A 22,268-nucleotide genomic window follows, 5' to 3' on the forward strand; every position below is an offset into this window, starting at 1 on the left:
CAGCAGTGTAATTAGTGAAAGGCAAGAGAAAACAAATAATTCTTTAGATAAACTAATGGGAATATTATTATTTTTTAGAGAATTAGTTAAAGATGATTATAATGAAACTGTTCACAAAAAGACGGAAGTTGTGATCACATTAGATTTCTGCATCAGAAACATTGAAAAGACTGTGAAAGTGTAAGTAGACTACTTCCTTACTAATAGTGGTTAAAATGTCAATGATTTTCCATTTCTGTTTAGTTTGTTTAGTTATCCTTGGCATGATATAGCATGCTCTGCAAGTCTTTCTATTAAGGGACAACCTTAGATTAAGTCATTTCCTCCTAAGGGCAAAAATACTCAGTCATTTCAGTAAGAAATGAGTACCATCTTTTTGGTGGCATTTTCTCCTTCCCTTTGAAAAGGAAAAGGAATCTGAAATAGAAACATCTCATTTTTTTTACCTTGCAAAGCAGACAACTCTGCATAGGAAAATATAAAACCTGTGATCAAAGGAAGTAGGAAGAGGTATTCTAGAACCCTATTTGGGTAGTATTTTTAGAATTTGGAGATTACTTTTAGTTTACTCTTCCTTATTAATCTTACCCCTGAGAATGCCTTTTTGAAACAATGATATTTTAAACTGCCTTGTTCCTAGGCTATACTATTTGTACTGCACAGGAAATATAATAAGTGAAACTAGTATATACTCTTGACCTCCATTATTTCCGAAATCTAGTATTTCGACTATTATCCTGACATAAGACTGAAATAAAGTTGTCTTTTATAGTTTATCTCTTAATCTGCAAATTTATAAGCAGAAGTATATAAAATTCCTTCTTTACGGAGACATCAAGTTTTCTTGGGATCTGTTGCTTATACGCTTTGCATTCAATATTCTATTGTTAAATAGTTATGATAATAAAACTCATAATTTATAAAACATCTTTTAAAATCTATGCTCATGTAAAATTTTATGCTCATTTAATTTTTCTGTACTTGTTTTTCATACAGATATGAAAAGTTGATGAAGATCAACCTAGAAGCAGCAGAGTTAGGTGAAATTTCAGACATACACACCAAACTGTTGAGAGTAAGTATTTACAAAATTTTGACAATCGTGAGCTCATAATCTGTTCCTTTGCTGGCAAGATTAGATCTGAACTTTCCTAGAAACATGATGTACCTAAAGATCTCCAGAGAAAGAATAGCCTTTTCCCAACTTAAGGAACACTACTTTTTAAATAGACATGATATTGCAGCCAATTGATTTATTAATAGTTTTACTTATTACCCCCTTAATGTTGGTCCTTCAGGTTGCTTGCTACTTCTCACACTTTTATGTAATGCTGTAAAAAATAACTTTGTCCATAAAATACTTTCCATATTTTAGAAGTATAAGGTAACACATTCTTAACATTAATGTTAAAGAAGACATAAAGCATGAAAAGCAAGATATGTATTTGACTATATAAGAATTTAAGGGGTTCCTTGGTGACACAGTGGTTAAGAATCCACCTGCCAATGCAGGGGACACGGGTTTGAGGCCTGGTCCAAGAAGATCCCACATGCTGTGGAACAGCTAAGCCCGTGCACACAGCTACTGAGCCTGTGCTCTAGAGCCCGCCAGCCACAAATGCTGAGCCTGCATGCCACAGCTACTGAAGCCCGTGCACCTAGAGCCTGTGCTCCACCACAATAAGAAGTCCACATACTGCAACGAAGATTAGCCCCCGCTCGCCGCAACTAGAGAAAGCCTGCATGCAGCAACGATGATCCAATGCAGCCAAAAATAAATAAATAAAATAAATTTTAAAAAAAAATTAAAAAAAGAAAGAATTTAAGATCTCTATATGTTTTTTGGTTTGGGTTTTTCTTTTTTTTTTTTTCCTTTTTGGCCACACCACGCGGCTTGTAGGATCTGAGTTCCCCAGCCAGGGATTGAACCTGGGTCCTCGGCAGTGAAAGTGCGGAGTCCTAACCACTGGACCGCCAGGGAATTCCCAAGATGTCTTATGTTAAAAAAAATAATATTAAAAAACAAATAGATTGAGAAAATGAGATAAAGGGTTTTTTTATATATATGAAAATAGCTCATACAAATGCATAAGGAAAACATTAAATCTGCAGTAAATAGAGAACATTTAGAAATGATTTAAAAATGAATAGATCTAAGTGAAACTCTTGGAAAAAAAAGTTCAACCACAAGAGTAATAGAAAATTGCGTATTATAACAGTAAGATACCATTTTGTCTTTCAAATTAGCAAGGCTTTAAGAATTATATATAATGCCAATGCTAACACGAGCAGAATGCAAAGGGCATGCTTGTTTGTTGCTAGTAGCAGTATAAACCACCACATAAAACTTAATTTGAGGGCTTCCCTGGTGGCGCAGTGGTTGAGAGTCCGCCTGCCGATGCAGGGGACACAGGTTCATGTCCCGGTCCGGGAAGATCCCACATGCCGCGGAGAGCTGGGCCCATGAGCCATGGCCACTGAGCCTGCGCATCTGGAGCCTGTGCTCCGCAACGGGAGAGGCCACAACAGTGAGAGGCCCGCGTACTGCAAAAAAAAAAGTATTTTCTATGTTTTTTAAAAAAAGAATATTAGATGTAAGCAATGTTTTATAAAATATATTTTATATAAGATTTTTTAAAGTTAATTTATTTTTGGCTGCGTTGGGTCTTCATTGCTGTGTGCGGGCTTTCTCTAGTTGCGGCAAGTGGGGGCCACTCTTCACTGCAGTGCACGGGCTTCTCATTGCATTGGCTTCTCTTGTTGCAGATCCCAGGCTCTAGGTGCGCGTGCGTCAGTAGTTGTGGCATGCGGACTCAGTAGTTATGGCTCGTGGGCTCTAGAGCGCAGGCTTGGTAGTTGTGGCGCACGGGCTTAGTTGCTCCACAGCATGTGGGCTCTTCCCAGACCAGGGCATGAACCCATGTCCCCTGCATTGGCAGGCAGATTCTTAACCACTGTGCCACCAGGGAAGCCCTATAAAATATATTAATATTCATGTTTTATTATCATATTGTACTCTTGGTGGAATATAACCTAAGAAACTGTCCTTGCATTTAAAGATAAAAATAATTATTCTGACTTTGAACTGAAGTAATCTACAAAAGAAATGTTATTCAAACTTTAGGCTCCATTGGCGTTGTGATGATCATTTCTGATTTTTCGTAATCTGGATCTGAATGCATTGGTTTTATTTAGCTTTCCAGTTCTCAGGGAACAATAGAAACCAGTCTTCAGGATATTGAAAGCAAATTATCTCCAGGTGGATTGCTGGCAGATACATGGACCCATCAAGAAGGCACTCATCCAAAAGATAGACAGTAGGTTATAACTGCATTGGCAGTTTCTGCTCTTATTATTAAATGTCCTTTTTCACATTGACTCAATTAATTTATTTGGATTTTTCTTTCTTAAATAGTGTAGAAAAGCTACAAGTCCTGTTAAATTGCATTACAGAGATTTACTATCAGTTCAAAAAAGACAAAGCAGAACGTAGTAAGTAAAATTTTCCATTTGTTAATCTGAGTCAGCCCTACTAGTTGTAATTTGGTTGAATTAATTTGGTATATTTGTAAGGGTGTCTACATAAGTTATTTATTTCAGAGACTTGGTTCTGTCAGGGAAGAGGTTGAATGTATTAAAAATTATCCTTAAAACCAACCTTTTGAGTATTTCAAATCAGGGATCAGAGCTCTGAAACCTCTAGAGTACATGCACGTAATGGAAAGGAATGAGATTGGCCCGTGGAAACTGAGGGGGACTAGAGAGGAGGACTCCCACCCCCATGTGAAGGGAAGAGCCACTAGTCACATTCACCTGATTGTTTTTCCAGTGTTCCTAGGCCTCAAGAGAAGCTAGAAATAGACTTTATTAGAAATATCCTGATTTTTAAATGTTGGCAGTTAATTTTTTTTTTAACGTTAGCACTGTACAGACCAAATAAAAGCATTTGTGGGCAGTATCTACCCATGGGTAAGAAGTTTGTGACATCTGCTTTAAACTCTTAGCCTTTATGAAGTAATAATCTCAAAAAAAAATTGCATGTGATTTTATGATTCTACATTTACAAGAGTAATACATATTCTTATTTTTAGGACTAGCTTATAATGAAGAACAAATCCACAAATTTGATAAGTAAGTGTCCAGATTATGTTTAATAATTATTTTTGGTTATGTTTCTTCTTAACATTGGAATTAATCATAATAAAAAATACATTTTAGTCTTGGCTTTATAGAATTGTTACTGTATGTGCACATATTTGAGGCTCACTCATCTGGCCCCTGGTTGAGAGGTTACTGAGACGGGAGAATAAGGGGGCAGTCTTCTTCTGCCTCCTGTGCTCTGATTGCAGAAGGACAGATAATGGAGAACATAGGCAAGGGCAGACTTAACCACCTCCTTAACCTTAACCTCATTCGATAAATAGTTTTTGACCATTCTCCACTATCAACTTTCTTTTTCTCCTCTTACTGCTATAATGTCTGTCTTAGAAACCTTAGGCTTTTTACCGTAAATATTCTAAACCCACAACAGTCATTACAGGAAATAAATTTCATATATTTGAAAATTCTTTAATATTGGAAATAGAAACAGTGACATTGGTTTAAGCCTCTGATTATTTCTAAATTACAGGCAAAAACTGTATTATCATGCAACAAAAGCTATGACCCACTTTACAGATGAATGTGTTAAAAAGTATGAGGCTTTTCTGGATAAGTCAGAAGAATGGATGAGGTAAGTAAACTTTCTGGGGGGTGATTAGTGGTTGTCTGCACAATATATAATTTAATGTATATTATATATTTTAAGTAAAAATAATATTAGACTGCTTATTAATTGGTTCTTTTTGGTTTTCAGAAAGATGCTTCATCTTAGGAAACAGTTATTATCCCTAACTAATCAGTGTTTTGATATTGAAGAAGAAGTATCAAAGTATCAAGACTATACTAATGAGGTATAGCTTCAAAATTATCTAGAAAAAAAGGCTTTTTCCTACTAGGAAAAATTAAAATAAAATTCTTCTAAGTTTATATCTGATAATGATTGAGAAGAGAGAAATAGGGTATAATATGCCTATATTCAGCTCTGCTTGCCCACTTGTGGTATGTATTTTGAGCCAAGTTTTAAGATGTTTTACAGTGAAAAACATCTGATAGACCATTTTCTTAAATCATCTATAAGCAAAGTTTTTCTTAAAAAGTTTTAAGTATTATATCACTGATGGTTTTGAAATTAAAACTTAAAGCTTTAAAGGACTTATTAAAACCTGTAACATTTGATATAAGATCTGTAGTAAGTATTCTGTTCTGTGATTGATATGGTTTTTTGTTTATTTGTTTTTGATGTTTTAGTTACAAGAAACTTTGCCACAGAAAATGTTTGCAGCCTCCAGTGGAATCAAACATACCATGACCCCAATTTATCCATGTTCTAACACATTAGTAGAAATGACTCTTGGGTAAGAAATTTATTATTTGGTAACTGTAGTGTTTCCATTTGTTTTTATTTCATTTTGTGATCTTGCTCTTTTATTTTGAAATGTTTTATATTTGTTATGAATACATTTGCTAATATTATTTAATGACTTAGATCAATCTAGAGAACTAAACATACTATATATAAATATAAACTGTAAAACACTTGAATACTTTTTTTGAGCACAGGTACTTTTATCTTTATTTTGAATATAGTATGAAGAAATTAAAGGAAGAAATGGAAGGGGTAGTTAAAGAACTTGCTGAAAATAATCATATTTTAGAAAGGTGAGTAATACAAAGATCATTCTGCCCTGTAATTATATATGCAATTGAGTACATAAACATACATCTATACTTGTATCTGTCTGTCTTCCTGTATCAATAGGTTAAGCAGTGGGAAAGGAATATTAAGTCAGAACCCTTAGGTTTTGTGAATTTCATGGTGCCTTTTAATGTGTTTGGGGTTCTTTCGATAAAGACAAGTCAACTGTGATTGATTCCATTTTATAGAAACACTGGTTAATAGAATTCTTTGAATCAGTCTGTGAAAACGAAAATCTTTTGCACATTTTTCAAAACATTTTCTCATAAGAATTATCATTTTCAATTCTGGATTCAGAGTTGCTTAGGAGATGCCAGCACTCTGATCAGTGCTATGTAACTCAGAGCCCTCTGAACCCCTCCTTGCACGTGAGCACCATCTGTTCATGGAGTTCTTTGAGGAGCTGAGTGTCTGCTTATCTCCAGAGTCCTAATAGATCAAGGAGAAAGAGAGTTGGAAAATGTACAGAGCCAATAAAGCCACTTTGGTGGCTGTTTCCTTGTCTGGGTTCCTCAGAGAAGTTAAGTCCTATTTGGCCCATGAATAGAAGCCTTCTCTTTCCAGCCCTTAGGTGCTTCTCCACAGGTCCTCTCACCTGCAAGATATTAACACAAGGATTTCACATTTATGTGGTGTTTTGTACACTTGAAGGGCACTTTCACGCTGCATGGCCTCACTAAGCGTGCATTCCAGCCTTGCATTCCAGGGCACAGCAGATAGTCCTTGTCCATGTTCCACAGGTGTTGACGTTCATAGCTGAAAAGATGAACTGGAGCTGGAACCCAGCCTCCTATCTCCCCACTAGCCCTGTTCTCTCAAATAAACGACCAAACATGTTCATAAGGCTTGGAAAGATTAAATGTCAGGAAATCACATGATATTTGAGCTACATGCAGAAAGTTATCAGGTGCTTCTATAGTATTATCGATTTTTTTAAATGAATTTAATGAATTGGTAAAAAAATGTTTAAACAATATATAATTGTAAAAATTGAAATAAAAGACCCCGCCTCCTCTTTCTCATACCTCCCCACTCCCACAGAAGTGATCAGTATTAATAGTTTGTTGTGCATGTGTGTTTTATAAGAATGGAATCATTCTGTTCATACTAGTTTAGTCTCACTTTTTTCACTTAAGGCTGTATATCAAGGGTACTATTTCATATCCATACATATAGCTCTATTTTTCTCATTTTCAGCAGCTGCCTGATATCCTAGTTTATGGATCTGCCATATCAATTTGTGCATCCCTATTTGTTGGGCATTTAAGTTGTTTCTAATTTTTCACAGTTACAAAACATGCTTCAGTGAACATACTTGTATATATACCTTCATGTGCTTGTGTAAGAATATTTGAAAGGTTGACTTCTTGATGTTTCTAGATGTGGAGTTGTTGGGTCAAAGGGTATGCACATTTGAAATTTTTTTATATATATATAAATTTATTTATTTATTTATTTATGGCTGCATTGGATCTTTGTTGCTGCTCACGGGCTTTCTCTAGTTTCAGTGGGTGGGGGCTACTCTTCATTGCGGTGCACAGGCTTCTCATTGTGATGGCTTCTCTTTTGGAGCACAGGCTCTAGGCACATGGGCTTCAGTAGTTGTGGCATGCAGGCTCAGTAGTTGTGGTGCATGGACTTAGTTGCTCCGCAGCACGTGGGATCTTCCCAGACCAGGGCTCAAACCTGTGTTCCCTGCATTGGCAGGCGGATTCTTAACCACCCTGCCACCACGGAAGACCCTGCACATTTGAATTTTGATAGGCGTTGTTAGTTTGTTCTCTAAAAGGCTTGTTACAGTCCCATTGTCAACACTGAATGTTATCAGTTTTTTAGATGTTTGCCAATTTGTTTAGTAGAAACCAACATCTTGTTTTAATCTTGTTTTAATTTGCATATCTTTGGTTAATAGTGATGTCAAACATCTTTTTATAGGTTTATTCAATTTTTTTTCTGTGAATTGCCTATTAGGTTTTAAAGTATTTTTCCTATTGGTTTTCTATTGGTTTCCTATTGGTTTATAGCATCTACATAGTAATTATCTAACTCTTTATAACTTTTTATAAATTTATGCAGTTTATAGTTTCTTCACAACTTTAGCTAAATCCTAAATTTATTCTGAAAGGCTAAAGATTAGCAAGTAGAAAAGACTATTAAAATATGTTTTAACAAAATTTTATATTGAATCACATGTTTTGTGGAATAAAATCCCCACTTCCCAAAGCATGTCCAATAAGTCATGTTTTATTTGCAGGCTTGACAATACATGGGTAATCAGACATGGCAGAATCATAACTTAAATGTTAAATGACCACTTAAGGATTTGTGCCAGAACTAGTAATAGAAGCCAGGTCTTGTGCTCTGTCTCCATATGGATATCTATCACTTCAGATTTTTTTGTATCTAAAATCACTTAACATCATCCTTCCCAACTCAGTCTCCCCTGTAATTTACTCATCTTCTTCCCCTTTCTCCTCCTACCATGAACATAAATTATTTTATTATTTATTTTTTTAATGAATTTATTTATTTATTTTTGGCTGCGTTGGGTCTTCATTGCTGCATGGGCTGTCTCTAGTTGCGGCAAGTGGGGGCTACTCTTCATTGCGGTGCGCAGGCTTCTCATTGCCGTGGCTTCTCTTGTTGCAGAGCACAGGCTCTAGGCATGCGGGCTCTGTAGTTGTGGCTCGCGGACTTTAGAGCACAGGCTCAGTAGTTGTGACGCATGGGCTTAGTTGCTCTGCAGCATGTGGGATCTTCCCAGACCGGGATCAAACCCGTGCGTTGGCAGGCAGATTCTTAACCACTGTGCCACCAGGGAAGTCCCCATAAATTATTTTAGACACTCACTCTTATTTACTCCCTTTCATCAAGTTTGGTAATCTTCCTTCAAACGTTTCTGTGTTCCCCCTCATCAACCTCATTTAGATCTCCTTTCCCCCTACCTTGTGAGCCATGATAATAATCTACTACCTATTTCCCTAACCAGTTCTTCCCATCTGTCATGGGTTTTACAGCCAAAGTAATATTCCCAAATACTGATCTAATCATACCACTCCCTTGGCTCAAAAATTTCTAAATTCCTATTACCTAAAAAGTCAAGTCTAAATTCATACTTGAATTAAAAGAATATAATAGTCTGGCCCCAGCCTAATCACCCAACTTTATTTTATACTGTTCCTCCAAGTAACATTCTGTTTTAGCAAGATTCCATTCCTTACTGTCCCTGACTCCCAACTCCACATCTTTGCTTATAAATCCCACCCCACCAAAAGAAATTATCCAGCTCTTTCTAACACTTTCTAGATTACATTACTCCCCCATTTTCTCTTAAGAAGTCTTCCCAAGCCACTGAGTTGTATTTTTTCACATATTTATGATAGTGGCACTGTGTTTCAGTAAGAAATAGAGCAAATTATAGTTGGTTAACTCTTTAAAAATAATAGTTTATTCCTCTGAAAAGTATTTGATATTCTTCCTTAAAATGTTGGAGGCCAAATAAATGACTCTTTTGAGATCGCCTTTTTTCTTTTGTGTTTTAGGTTTGGCTCTTTAACCATGGATGGTGGCCTTCGCAATGTTGACTGTCTATAGCTTTATAAGAAGTTTGAGGCAAGTTTCAGTTTGCACAAGAAAATAATGTTGGGGCATTAAATGAATGCCTCTGTAGGTGGTCTCTTGTTTTTACATTTCACTATTGGATGTGGTCTTGTAAATATGTACAATACTGTAAATATATAAAAAATATATAAATTTTTGGCTGCTAAGATGTAATTTTACTTTTTAACATTTATAATTATATGAGGACATTTGACCTCAGTGAGCACTGAGAAGAAAGCCATGACCGATACGTTGAGATACTTACTGATCCTCGACTCTTCTGAGTAAGGCCAGCTAAGTCATATATCTCTGACTGCCTACTGGAAACATTTTTAAGTGGAACCAAAATTGGCATCCTTACAAATCAGTAAAGGCTGATTGTTAACACGTTTATAAGTGATAGAATGGAGAGGTAGCTTTTGTGAGTGGGGAGCAGAACCGAACCACTGTTTTACTAGGATCCCAGTTTTTTTGAGAAGGATAAAGTGGCATTATCCTAGTTATCCTTGTATCTGTTTAATTTCAGGTAAATTATTGAGCAAAATTTTTGAAGTGATTTAATTATTAAAAACTGTTCATTTTTATTTTGGCCATAAATGTATAATTGTCATAAAAATTTTAGGACCATTTCAACTGTTTTAAGCTGTATATTTCTTCTTTACTTTAATTCTGCTTACTACTTTATGAAGAAGTATCAATAAATTTCTCAATTGTAATGTAAAGAGTTTGTATTTTTCTGTGTACAACAGTTTGAGAAACAAAAGTTATCTTTTGAAAAATAATATGGGTGGTAATGGTAAATTATCCTCAGAAATTACACGAGGGGCAATTTTGTGACTCTTCTAAACCCACTGATTCCAAGTTTAGTAGAAGTTCTTTCGTAAATTCATAAATGTATGCTATACAAATCCAGAAGGAGCCTTCTCTTTGAAAAATATACACAGAGTTCTAGACTAAAGGATTGTGCTCAATGAGAAATTATTTTGCCCAAGAAGGATTTGGTTTTAGTTTGGTTTCTGACTTAGATGACTGAAGTATGATCATGTACAACCTGTATATCATAAAGAGATCATGTCCTAGGTAGTAAATAAATTTGGCTGTCATGAACATTGGAAAACTGAAAACGGATTAGGATGTCATTTGAAATCTCAAATTGATGCATCATTGTAGTAGGGAATTTTAAGTGTCACATGTATACATTATAAAAATAAATGCATGGGTCAATGACGTTACTTTTATAAATACAGTTATCCCCTGTCAAAAACTGTTTAGTCTGAGAGGGTATGGGGCAAGGGGGTATTTAATCCCTTTTAAGTTTAATTTTCTATTTGACCATCTAACATCAGTGTCTAATTGTGTAGTTTAAATGTTTATATCACTGAACACTAGGTAAAATTTTACTTAAATTATGTAATCAGTTAATATATTTGCAGATTTCGTTTTTATTTAAGCACCTCTAGAAAAGAATACCAGTAAACAAACCCTTGCTGTGGGGATTGTATATGTGTAAGTTATACTGGTAAGCACAATTCTGTCCCACACTAGTATTAATTAAGACTAACTGTTCTATTCCCCATTACAGCAACATGTAAATCAAGCACTCTTGCTTTCAGTATTTTACCCTGAAGTATGCATCCTCATTCAAAACACCTTATGTCAGTAAATACATGGTGACATTGGTCTGCTAACCAAATTTTCAGAGTTACTATGTAAGTGAAATTAGCTTTAAAATAAGTTGCATCTCTAGTTTACTAGCTTTTTTTTTCAATATTGGGATATATTTCCAAAAGACAGGGATTAAAAATATTATATGTAACAAGTAGAAGAGTTAATGGATTTAACTCTTTTTTTTTGATACTGTCTCTTCTTTTTTAATTGATATAAAGTTGCTGTAAAATATTATATAAGTTACAGGTGTACGATATAGTGATTCACAATTTTTAAAGGTTATACTCCATTTACAGTTGTTATAAAATATTGTATATTCCTTGTGTTATACAGTATATCCTTGTAGCTTATTTGATACATAGTAGTTTATACCTCTTAATCCCCCACCCCTATCTTGCCCCTCCCTGCTTCCCTTTCCCCACTGGTAATCACTAGTTTGTTCTATCTGTGAGTCTGTTTCTTTTTTACTGTATTTACTAATTTGTTGTATTTTTTAGATTCCACATAAAAGTGATATCATACTGTATTTGTCTTTCTCTGTCTGACTTCTTTCAGTTAGCATGATACCCTCTAAGTCCATCCACATTGTTGCAAATGGTAAAATTTCGTGTTTTTTTTTATGGCCGAGTACTATTCCATTATATATATATATATATATACACACACACACACACATACCATATCTTCTTTATCCATTCATCTGTCAGTTGACACAGGTTGCTTCTGTATCTTGGCAATTGTAAATAATGCTGCTCTGAGCATTGGGGTGCATGTATCTTTTCAAATTAGTGTTTTCGTTTTTTTCGGATATATACCCAGGAGTGGGTTGCTGGGTCATATGGTACTTCTACTTTTAGTTCTGTTTTTAGTTTTCCAAAGTGGCTGCATCAATTTGCACTCCCACCAACAGTGTACAAGGGTTCCCTTTTCTCTGCATCCTCACCAACATTTGTTATTTGTGTTCTTTTTGATGATAGCCATTCTGACAGGTGTGAGGTAGGATTTAACTCTTAATGTAAAAAAGAGATTATAGGTCTAACAGCAGAAGGAATAATCAAAAATGAAATAAGTGAACGTAAATTATGTGAAAAAAAAGGGATATCTTTGAGTAAATAAAAAAGGAATTAGAGGTTAGGGAAGAAATGTGGAAAATAATCCCATCACATCTTCTAAATGTCCCATTTTGATTATTTTGGAAATTAGCAAATACTGTGTAAGTGGCTTATAGACCTCGTTGCACTGTGTCGAAGCAGAGTGTCTCTTCTTAGATGTAAAGATCTTTTCCTCAGGGACTTCCCTGGTGGCGCAGTGCATAAGACTCTACGCTCCCAATGCAGGGGGCCTGGGTTCGATCCCTGGTCAGGGAACTAGATCCCACATGCATGCCACAACTAAGGAGCCGGCAAGCCGCAACTAAGGACCCATGAAGCCGCAACTAAGGACCCCTGGAGCCACAACTAAGGAGCCGGTGAGCCACAACTAAGGAGGCCACCTGCCACAACTAATACCTGGTGCAACCAAATACATAAACAAAACAAAGAAGTCTCTATTAAAAAAAAAAAAGATCTTTTCCTCAAAATATCTCCTTAAAAATATAATACCTGCATCAATAAGTTATCCAAAAAAAAAAAGTTATCCAGAACATGTTTTAGTTTGTTTTTCTGTTATTTTTTTAAGCGATGAAGTTTGCTTTTTGTGGTGTTCTGTGCTAAAAATAAGAGGTTTGTTGTTTGGAATTAAGAAAGGGACTATCAGTAGGAATAAGCAATCTTGACAATCTTGACTGAAATGTCTAAACTTTATTGTCCCTTCAGAATCACAGCCACAACCAGAGCTTTTATCTCTGACTTCAGTCCACTCAGAAGGGCATTTTTCGCATTGTGCTTTGTTTTTGAGGAAGTGCTGCAGAAAATTTATAGTTACTCAAACTTTCAAAACTGAGAAGTGCTGGGACAGACACTGTTGAAAGGAAAACATAAAGAAGTCTTAACGCTATTGTTTTGGGCAGGATCCACCAGCCCACATCCTATTTTTAGGAAGATGAAAGTATCAGAAAGTGTTACACTATTGTTTTAGTTGAACTTTCTCCCCACTTGTCATTTATAAGCAGACTCCTAGGCATATTTCTAAGAACTCATGAAAATGGAACAGAAATCAAAAACATCTGACCTGGAAACGGAAACTGGTAATATGATAATATCCTTTTATGTGTGTCTATAAATCAGCCCCAGAAATTTAGTGTATCATATAAAAAAGCACTGTCCGACTATCACATCAGGCTCTTATAAGGACTAGTCTCTGAGTAAGTTTATTTCTTTTGACATAAACAGAATGCACAAAGACCAGTTGTTAGATGTAGTTCCAGGGGTGATGATGGGAACCCCAGTCCCACTGGCAGAACAAGCAGCCAAATGCTGGTGTCTGCTGAAATCACACACTAAAGTTAAAGAAGGGTCTGGAGAAGTGTTCAAAGGGTCAAAAACCAAAAAGTATCCTGGAAATAATCTTTTATACACTTCTTGACTTGTAAGAATCAGTCAAATTCTTTTTTTCTGGGATAGATTCCTGACAAGGTTTAAAATACATATCATTTTTCCAGTAAAAGATGTACAAAACAAATGGAATCAAGGCTCTGGCTTTAGGAGGCAGTGTGTTAATCACCAGCAGGTCCTACAAATTGCCATTGACAATTCTGTTGGGTGCTGAGTTAGTGGATACTGGTTACTTTGCTCCTCTGTGAAAGTAATTGTATTTCTATAGAGGAGGTGGGGCAGGGGTGGGGTCTGTACTTAAAAATTATCAAGTGTTGCCTTAGGTTAGAGTTTGTGAAGCTTAAAACTCTTTCTTTAGAAAGAACATCTATTAATACAGTTTCTAGTTATGAGGGCTAAGGACACCAAAGGAATGACAGGGGAAGGGGATTTAGGGCTAACAGGTGGTCCCCAGACATATTGGCTGAAAGAGTTCACAGCTAAAGTGTCATATGTGGGTATTACTGTGTTTTCCCCATCCGTGCTCTCTGTGGAGTGTTGTTCTGGAACACTTACAGTTCTAGCTATGGCCATAAGAAGTGACTTTAACAAGACATTCAGAAGAATAGCCCAGCTCTTTTACTGGTTCCCCAAGTCACTGACCTGCTCGAAGAATCGGAAATCCAAGTTGCTCTGGAGCCAAGGTGGAGGTAAGTTATCTGAGGCTGATGCTTCATTTGAGATACATTTTTTTGTTACTAAAATGGAGCCTCCCTCAAGTAGGGGGGGAAGAAATAAAGCTCTTAAAGCCTTTAAAACGTGTTATTTAACATGGTTATCTGAGAGAAAATTAAGAGAAAGCGATTTGAAGGTGAGATATTAAAAGCCATGAACATTTTATAATCCAATTTATGCTTTTTAGGCATTTGGGTTCGAAGAAGTTTTCTAGAGAGAGAGGGAGAATGTTTAGCTTTAAAAAGCAAATTAAAAAATAGCTCTTATTTTCAATGAATCTCAGTTTGCTTGTGGAATTAAAATACCTTAGAATAAACAAGAAAAGAATAATCAAGTGCATTCCCCCCCTTTTCCTAGAAAACTAAAAATGTTAATGGACCTCATATTTCTTTGGGTCAGTCTCTACGGCATATCTTAGTCAAGCATTAATGTAAGATTTTAAAGCACCTTAAATATGCTGCTGCGTAAAGCTCTGCATTTCTGTCCATTCCTGCCTGGCTGGAATGTGAGAGGGTCAGGGGAGAGGGGGTTGAGGGAAGAAGGTACCTGATGCACCTTCTGCAGAGCCCAGCTCTCACCTTCCTACTTTGCACGTGGGAGGAGGGCTGGACACGCCACCTTGGACCAAGGTAAGCACCTTCTCTTTCCTCACAAGTTTCGTCTTGCAACTGACTTAAAATTATAGTTATGGCTTTTTGATACCCATGTAGCTCTGCATCTTATGTAAGTGCTTAACATTTATCCCTTGTCTGATAGATAATCAAACATAATCTGATGATTTGATAGATGACTCAGCACCAGAGCCTCCTTTAATTAACACAGATCTGTGTTCACCAAGGAAGGTATCTGATTAAAAACTACAAAATGTAGGGCCTAGTACATTTCAATCATCTCTTTTTCCTTAAACTGATATTTTCTTTCATTTCTTTTTGACTATCAAAATATGTATTATCTAACTTAATAGTTTAAAACTCCCTCAGGGGTTGTGTGTGTGTGTGTGTGTGATCCCTCATATATAGAATAGCATAATTTGGGATGTTAGAGCTTCAAGGGAACTTAGAAAAATCATCTTCTCTGATCTCTTCATTTTAAAGATGAGTAAACTGCCCCCAAAAGGTTAAATATCTTAACTTCCAACACTATTACATGGGAAGAACCAGAACTTTATCCTGAATCATCTGATTATTTGTCCAGTGCTATTTTTACCACTCCACAGTGCTGCGGTTTGTAAACATCAGAGGATGTGAATATATAAACCCTCACTGAACTCAGTAGTTTCCCCCAGCCCACACCACCATATCCTCAGTTTTGCTTTCTCTGGTTTCAGTTACCCGCAGTCAACCTCAGTCAAAAAATATTAAATGGAACATTCCAGAAGCCAACAATCCATAAGTTTTAAATTGTGCGCCATTCTGAATAGCATGATGAAATCTTGCAGTGTCCCGCTCCTTCCACCTGGGATGTGAATCGTTCCTTTGTCAGGTGTATCCCACCTGTTAGTCACTCAGTAGCCATCTGCGTTATCAGATCAACTATCACAGTATCACAGTGTTTGTGTTCAAGTCACTCTTATTTTACTTAATAACAGCCCCAAAGTACAAGAATAGTGATGATAACAATTCGAATATGCCAAAGAGAAGCTGTAAAGTGCTTCCTTTAAGTGAAAAGTGAAAGTTCTCAATAAGAAAAAATATATGCTGAGGTTGCTAAGATCTACAGTAAAAACAAATCTATCCCTGAAATTGTGAAGAAGGAAAAAGAAATTTATGCTAGTTTTGCTGTCACACCTCAAACTGCGAAAGTTACAGCCACAGTGTATAAGTGCTTAGTTAAGATAAAAAAAGGTATTAAATTTGTACAGTAAGGGGCTTCCCTGGTGGTGCAGTGGTTAAGAATCCGCCTGCCAATGCAGGGTAGACAGGTTCGATCCCTGGTCCAGGAAGATCCCACATGCCGCGGAGCAACTAAGCCCGCGTGCTGCAACTACTGAAGCCCACGCGCCTCGAGCCTGTGCTCTGCAACAAGATAAGCCACTGGGGCTTCCCTGGTGGCACAGTGGTTGGGAGTCCACCTGCCGATGCAGGGGACACGGTTTCGTGCCCCGGTCCGGGAAGATCCCACATGCCGCGGAGCGGCTGGGCCCGTGAACCATGGCCGCTGAGCCTGCGCATCCGGAGCCTGTACTCTGCAATGGGAGAGGCCACAACAGTGAGAGGCCCGTGTATCGCAAAAAAAAAAAAAAAAAAAAAAAAAGAATTGGTACAGTAAGATATTTTGAGAGAGACCCCATTCACATAATTTTGATTACAGTATAATTGTTCTATTTTATTATTAGTTATTGTTAACCTCTTACTATGTCTAATTTATAAATTAAACTTTATCATATGTGTGTACATATAGGAAAAAACATAGCGTTCCATGCTATCTGTGGTTTCAGGCATCCACTGGGGCTCTTGGAACATATCTCCCCTCTGCTCCCTGACAAGGGGGTCTACTGTATTTTACAGATAGCCTTCATTGGTGGATAATCTGTACCTAGAAAGTCTGGTCATTTATTTTCCAAAGCAATGCTTGCTGGTATTCTTACTAGTTTGGAGCCTGTTTCCTACAATCTTTTTACTTACCGTCTGATGAAGTAAAGTCTTTTGTTGAGATATTCTAATGAGAATTAGAATACCCCATTCTAATGAGATTATTAAAATACATGACTTACAGAATTACAGCTCCTCAAGAGCAAGAACTATCATTCTTTCTCCAATATTTAATACAGTGTTGTGTATAGTGGGCAGTTAGTAACTATTTGTCTTACTGAATTGATTTATGAGGACAGCCGTATTGGATTTGAGTTGAATGAGCTAAAAGAATGAATTTACTTTTAGAAATCTGCTAATCCCTGGAGACCCTTGCTCCAACCTTCTGTGTAGATTGATGGATTGCGGCCACCTACAAAAGATAGCTCAACATCTGGTCACCTCTTCGGAATTAAACTTTCTGTCATTCATCAGTATCCTACAGTTATCTAAAGTTCCCACAGAAATGTGCCAAGGGTTCCCTAAGTACCTCTATCCCAATGAATCCCACTTGAAAACTTCAATGGTCTCAAGACAAGACCAGTGGTTGATACTTTAATACCACTAATGAAGTGAAGGCTCCCAAATAGCTTTATCACCATGTAATTTAACACAGCTTGGCTCACTCTCCTTCATTTCTTCTCTTATCTCCTCATCTCCACCTTAGAAAGCAGTAAGTTACACCAAGGCATGAATTAGGAAGAAATATAGAAAGTCAACAAATCTGAATTCAATACATATTTTAAGCATGTCACTAATCTGTGGTCTTGAAGGGAAAAAATGGGGAGAGGTGTATGAGAAAATCCACATTCGGTGGTCTGGAACCATTTCTAATTGAATTGAAGAACCGCAGCTGTGTATGAAAAAATCCAGAGCTCTAGTGTATGGTAGTCCAGTGGCAAGAGCACAGGCCTTTGGCGTCAGGCCTTGCTTTTGCTACCAAGAGCTGCGTGACTCTAAGCAAGTAACTTAAATCTCCCTGACTTGAGCTTTCTCATCTGTAAAATGTATGGATTAGACTTGATCTTAAAGTTTCCTTCCAGTTCCATGAATATCATGAACCTAAGATGGAGCGATATAGACAAAATCAGCTACATGGTTGCTGACAAGAGCAGAGAGGTGGGAGTTTTCTTGGAGTTGAATAGCAGGTCACCGTGTTATTCATCTGCAGGAACGGGACTGGCATTGTTAATTTTCATTATATCTGAGACCTTGTGTTAAATCCTGTTTAAGGAACTTACATACCAAATGTATGCATGCTCTTTTTTAAACTAAATATCTAGACTCTCCATGTGTAGGGATGAGCCTTAAATTTTAGGCTCCTACACATCGAAATTGACCTTGTTTTATGTGTAACTTTCTCCAGGGCACTTTGGTGTTCCCATTAGGAAACCTGGTCATTTAATTTTGACGGCAAAGCAATCGCTTTCACAGCCCAGCTCTTCATTCCATTTTCCAAATCATTACAAATCTCCAATTGAACATTGCTTCCCGGACACCTCTTTGGAGACAAAAGCCTGTTCTATTAATTAATTTTTAAAAATATTTTCTCTTGGGAATTCCCTGGTGGTCCAGTGGTTAGGACTCCATGCTTTCGCTGACAAGGGCATGGGTTCAATCCCTGGTCAGGGAACTAAGATCCCACAAGCTGCACAGCGTGGCTGAAAAAAAAATTTTTTTCTCTTTAATTCCTTTTCATCATGTCTCATGAGACAACCAAACTCTCCCTCAGGATGGTCAGAAAATCAGATCTAGAAGACCTAACTATTTTTAGGTGGGTCTCTGGGGGAGAGGAAATACCAGGGGGGACTTTTTTACACTGAAGGTGGGTTCTCCCTCTTGCCCCCTTTTTACCCCAGATTTTAGCAGTTAGCTCAATGAGACTTGATGACCCAGTGAAAGTCTATTGCTTCATATAAGAAGGCAGATGTGAGCACAACTGGGATACACATAAAACCACCTCCCTCCCATGGAGAAGAAGACAAAAGGGGCAGCTGCTCACCAGACAGCATCCCATTTGTTCCCAATATTGCAGGGCTCTTTCAAGGATAGCTCGTTAGAGGAGGAGTCCTGATAAGGACGCTCCCCCTTGGAGGTGGGAGAATAGAGGGTAGGGTATAACCTTCTAGTAGAATGTATTCTCTATCAATAGGGCAACAGGCAGGCTAATGGACTAGACAACTTCACAGAATCGCTAAGGCCTGTCTGTGCTTGGTGGACTCTAACAGCGAACTCTTCTCTGACTATATGCGAGAGGGAGAAGCTTGACACAAATATTAAGCTGCTTATCTTCCCTCTGCCAGGAGAGAGGAGAAAGTTTAGATGCAGAACAAAATATATTTGCACACACACAGAAGAAGAGTTTTTACAGATGGTTTAAATAGTAACTCAGGCCCTTAACAATATTATCAAGCCACGCTAATAAAGAGAAGTCAATACTTGTTCATCTCTGAGAAATGGAAGCAAAGAATGGGAGTCTCCCACATTCAGTGAAGTTCTCTCTCCTTTAGACGGATGAAACACTCTCCCCCTTGTGTTCTAAAGCGTCTCTCATGACTTCCGTGGTGGCACAGTTGTTAAGAATCTGCCTGCCAATGCAGGGGACACGGGTTCAAGCCCTGGCCCGGGAAGATCCAACATGCCGCGGAGCAACTAAGCCTGTGTGCCACAACTACTGAGCCTGTGCTCTAGAGCCCGCGAGCCACAACTACTGAAGCCCACGCGCCTAGAGCCCGTGCTCTGCAACGAGCGGCCACCGCAATGAGAGGCCTGCACACCACAACGAAAAGTAGCCCCCGCTCACCACAACCAGAGAAAAGCCCGCACGCAGCAACGAAAACCCAACACAGCCATAAATAGATAGATAAATAGATAAATAAATTCATTTAAGAAAAAAAGTCTCTCAAAGGAACAATGATTCATGTCCAGGTTCCTCAAAGTGGCCCATAATTCCAAATTGTCCTCAGTGGAGTTATATCAGGAGGTTGTGTTATATTATTGAAAGATAAGCCCATGAGAAACTGGCTGATTGTTGGTCAAAGGTAAAGATTCTGCTTCTGCGTGGCTCAGCCCTCAGCCTTAAGAAGCTGCCCCAACTGCTGCCCCAAGAATCAGTAGCCTCCTGGCAGGTGGACTGCGTAAAGAGAAGCTCTCTCCCAAAGCAAATTTCTCAGACACAGATGAGGCTAAGGAACATTCTCAGAGACACACAATGTTTAAGATGTTGGACAAGCAGACAGAAGACAAGAGGGTATTAATAGCCAGGTTTCACCAGAAGATAACAAGGTCTGGTTAGAACCCTCAGATCTCAGGAGACAAATGACAAACCTAACACTGATCAGAGTGCAGATTCAGTGAAAAACCAATGCATCAGAGAAAGACCTTCAGCAGACAAGCCTGCCAGGGTCTCAGGGGTGCGTGTTACTCTCAGTCGAAGCAGCAATGGTCTCAGCAAATCTCAAAAACCTCCAGGTTGTTCTAGATTGATCAGCCTTAGCCTCCTGGAGACAAACCTGTAAATCCCACACCAAGGGAGACCTCACACCAGAGCAATCATGAGTGTCTCACCAAAGAAATGATAGAGGTGGTATAGAACTGGAGGGAAGGGTGGATTTCAGGACAAATGTGAACCAAGCAGTGTTTTGGTAAGTGCAGAGCAAGACTGTGTATAAAGGGATCAGCATCAGGTCCAGACTGCAGAGAGGACCTAGGCTCCTGTTTCCTGGGAAACCACAAAATTAAGGTGAATGTGGAATGTCATGTTCAGAAAAGCCTTCTCTGAAGTTGTGCACCTAGATGAGAAACCAAAGCTGCCTTTCTGGGTCAAAGTGACTTAGATTTTCTAAGCAAGAGTGTGATGTTTCATTCTTCCTGATATTTCAATCAGCAAAGCTTCTCATAGGCATGGCTTGGGGGATTTCTTGGGGGTCTTTATGACCTGTTACAGCTGCAGTATGGGAGAAACATTAACATTATCTGTTTATCTTCCCAGACTGATGAATAATAGGGAGAGAGTTTAACTTCCTCAGTCCTAGCTAATTTGCACTATCTCATTAGTAATTGCTGTTTGGTTTGGTTTGGTTTTTTAATTTACTTGGGTTGGGTTTTTGCTTTCTGTTTTTTGTTGGTACCTATCTCTGATTCTTCCCATGTTTTTCAACAGCCTTTCAACACAATTTTACATATAATGAGACAGTTTAGACAGCCTGTCACCTCCACATCCCCAAAGCACCCCCTACCCCAGAGCACTCTTGTGCCAGTGTGGGCAGGTTGTTTATTCAAGACCCGGCTGAGCCTTTATCCTGGGAATTCCCTTTACCTCTTTCTTGAGTTGGATCACCCACTTCTCATATCCTATTTCTTCTTCACTCTTTGTTTACTCCCTCACTTTAGTGGAGAACATCTAGTAGCTTTCTGTAAAAAGGCTTCGTGAAAGGCATTTCAGATTTTGTATTCAGAAAATCCCTAATGAAATGCTTTAGAGTAGGCCTTTAAAAAATTCTTTATTTAACTAGGCACCCACTGGGCCCTTTCAAACTGGAAATGAATGTCTCTCAGTTCTGGGAAATTTCCTTGCATTATTCCTTTGATAATTCCCTACCCTCTTCTGATTCTTCTGTTCTCTTTAGGGATATCTGGCCTCTTCCCAGGACCAAACAAGTCCTGGGCAGTTATCTGTGAACCTAACTAAGAAACTCCAGGGAGTTTTCTTTTCTGTTCTGTTTTGCAAAACTCTTAATTGTATAATTAGTTTAGAAAAACAGAAATATCAGGAAATAAAAGGACTGAAAAGTATAAACATTAAAACACAATTCATTGTACACTCTTCTGACTCATAGTATCTGAGCTGGGCTGTTACTTGCTTTGGTACGTTCTGTGAAGAAAGAGTTTTCTAGACAAATTACTTAAGAAGAATGTAGGAAGGAAGGATGTTAAGCTGGTTAAGAGAACAAACTTCTTCTAAGTATTACTTCATTATATTATTTTTACATTATTTTTAACTAGGATTTAACTAGGATTAAAAATATTATAAAAATGTCAATTTCATTAACGGGGACTGAAATCTTACCTATTACATAAAGCTGGCCATCAGAAAATTGGTTCTGATTTTGTATGTAAATGTGTATAAAAGTAAGAAATGAAATTTATTAAATTGAAATAATTCAGATTTTTAAAATTTATTCAGACCGATGTTTTTCTAATCTACCTAAATGCATTGGTAATAACTTAGGTTAGCTAAATTATCTTCAGTGTTAATTCCAGAATGCAAATGTGGTTCAGTATTAAACTATTGATGTAATTCACCATATCAGTAGGTTAAAAAAATGGAAAAAGCCTGTTATCTTTTCCGTATATGCTGCAAAGCCATATAATAAAATTCACATCTATTCCTGATTTTTTTAATCTTAGTAAAATAAAAACAGGTAG

The 22,268-nt window shown here is 37.6% G+C and overlaps 2 protein-coding genes across 2 annotated transcripts in view; both read left to right on the forward strand.

Annotated features, from left to right (window-relative positions):
• The window catches only part of TBK1 (TANK binding kinase 1), a 39,430-nt gene extending 29,311 nt beyond the window's left edge, over nt 1-10,119 (forward strand). Inside the window, exons 12-21 of the mRNA XM_004276591.4 lie at nt 79-180; nt 997-1,075; nt 3,196-3,317; nt 3,416-3,492; nt 4,092-4,131; nt 4,631-4,732; nt 4,856-4,952; nt 5,350-5,456; nt 5,689-5,760; nt 9,340-10,119. Coding sequence (XP_004276639.1) covers nt 79-180; nt 997-1,075; nt 3,196-3,317; nt 3,416-3,492; nt 4,092-4,131; nt 4,631-4,732; nt 4,856-4,952; nt 5,350-5,456; nt 5,689-5,760; nt 9,340-9,391 — 850 coding nt within the window. The 3' untranslated portion in view covers nt 9,392-10,119. The remainder of the gene's footprint in view (nt 1-78; nt 181-996; nt 1,076-3,195; nt 3,318-3,415; nt 3,493-4,091; nt 4,132-4,630; nt 4,733-4,855; nt 4,953-5,349; nt 5,457-5,688; nt 5,761-9,339) is intronic.
• A 3,811-nt stretch (nt 10,120-13,930) lies between these two features.
• The window catches only part of RASSF3 (Ras association domain family member 3), a 151,403-nt gene continuing 143,065 nt past the window's right edge, over nt 13,931-22,268 (forward strand). The window contains exon 1 of the mRNA XM_049693981.1: nt 13,931-14,246. Coding sequence (XP_049549938.1) covers nt 13,946-14,246 — 301 coding nt within the window. The 5' untranslated portion in view covers nt 13,931-13,945. The remainder of the gene's footprint in view (nt 14,247-22,268) is intronic.

The sequence above is a fragment of the Orcinus orca genome, chromosome 11, assembly GCF_937001465.1.
Source record: "Orcinus orca chromosome 11, mOrcOrc1.1, whole genome shotgun sequence".
NCBI classification, from domain to species: Eukaryota; Metazoa; Chordata; class Mammalia; order Artiodactyla; family Delphinidae; genus Orcinus; species Orcinus orca.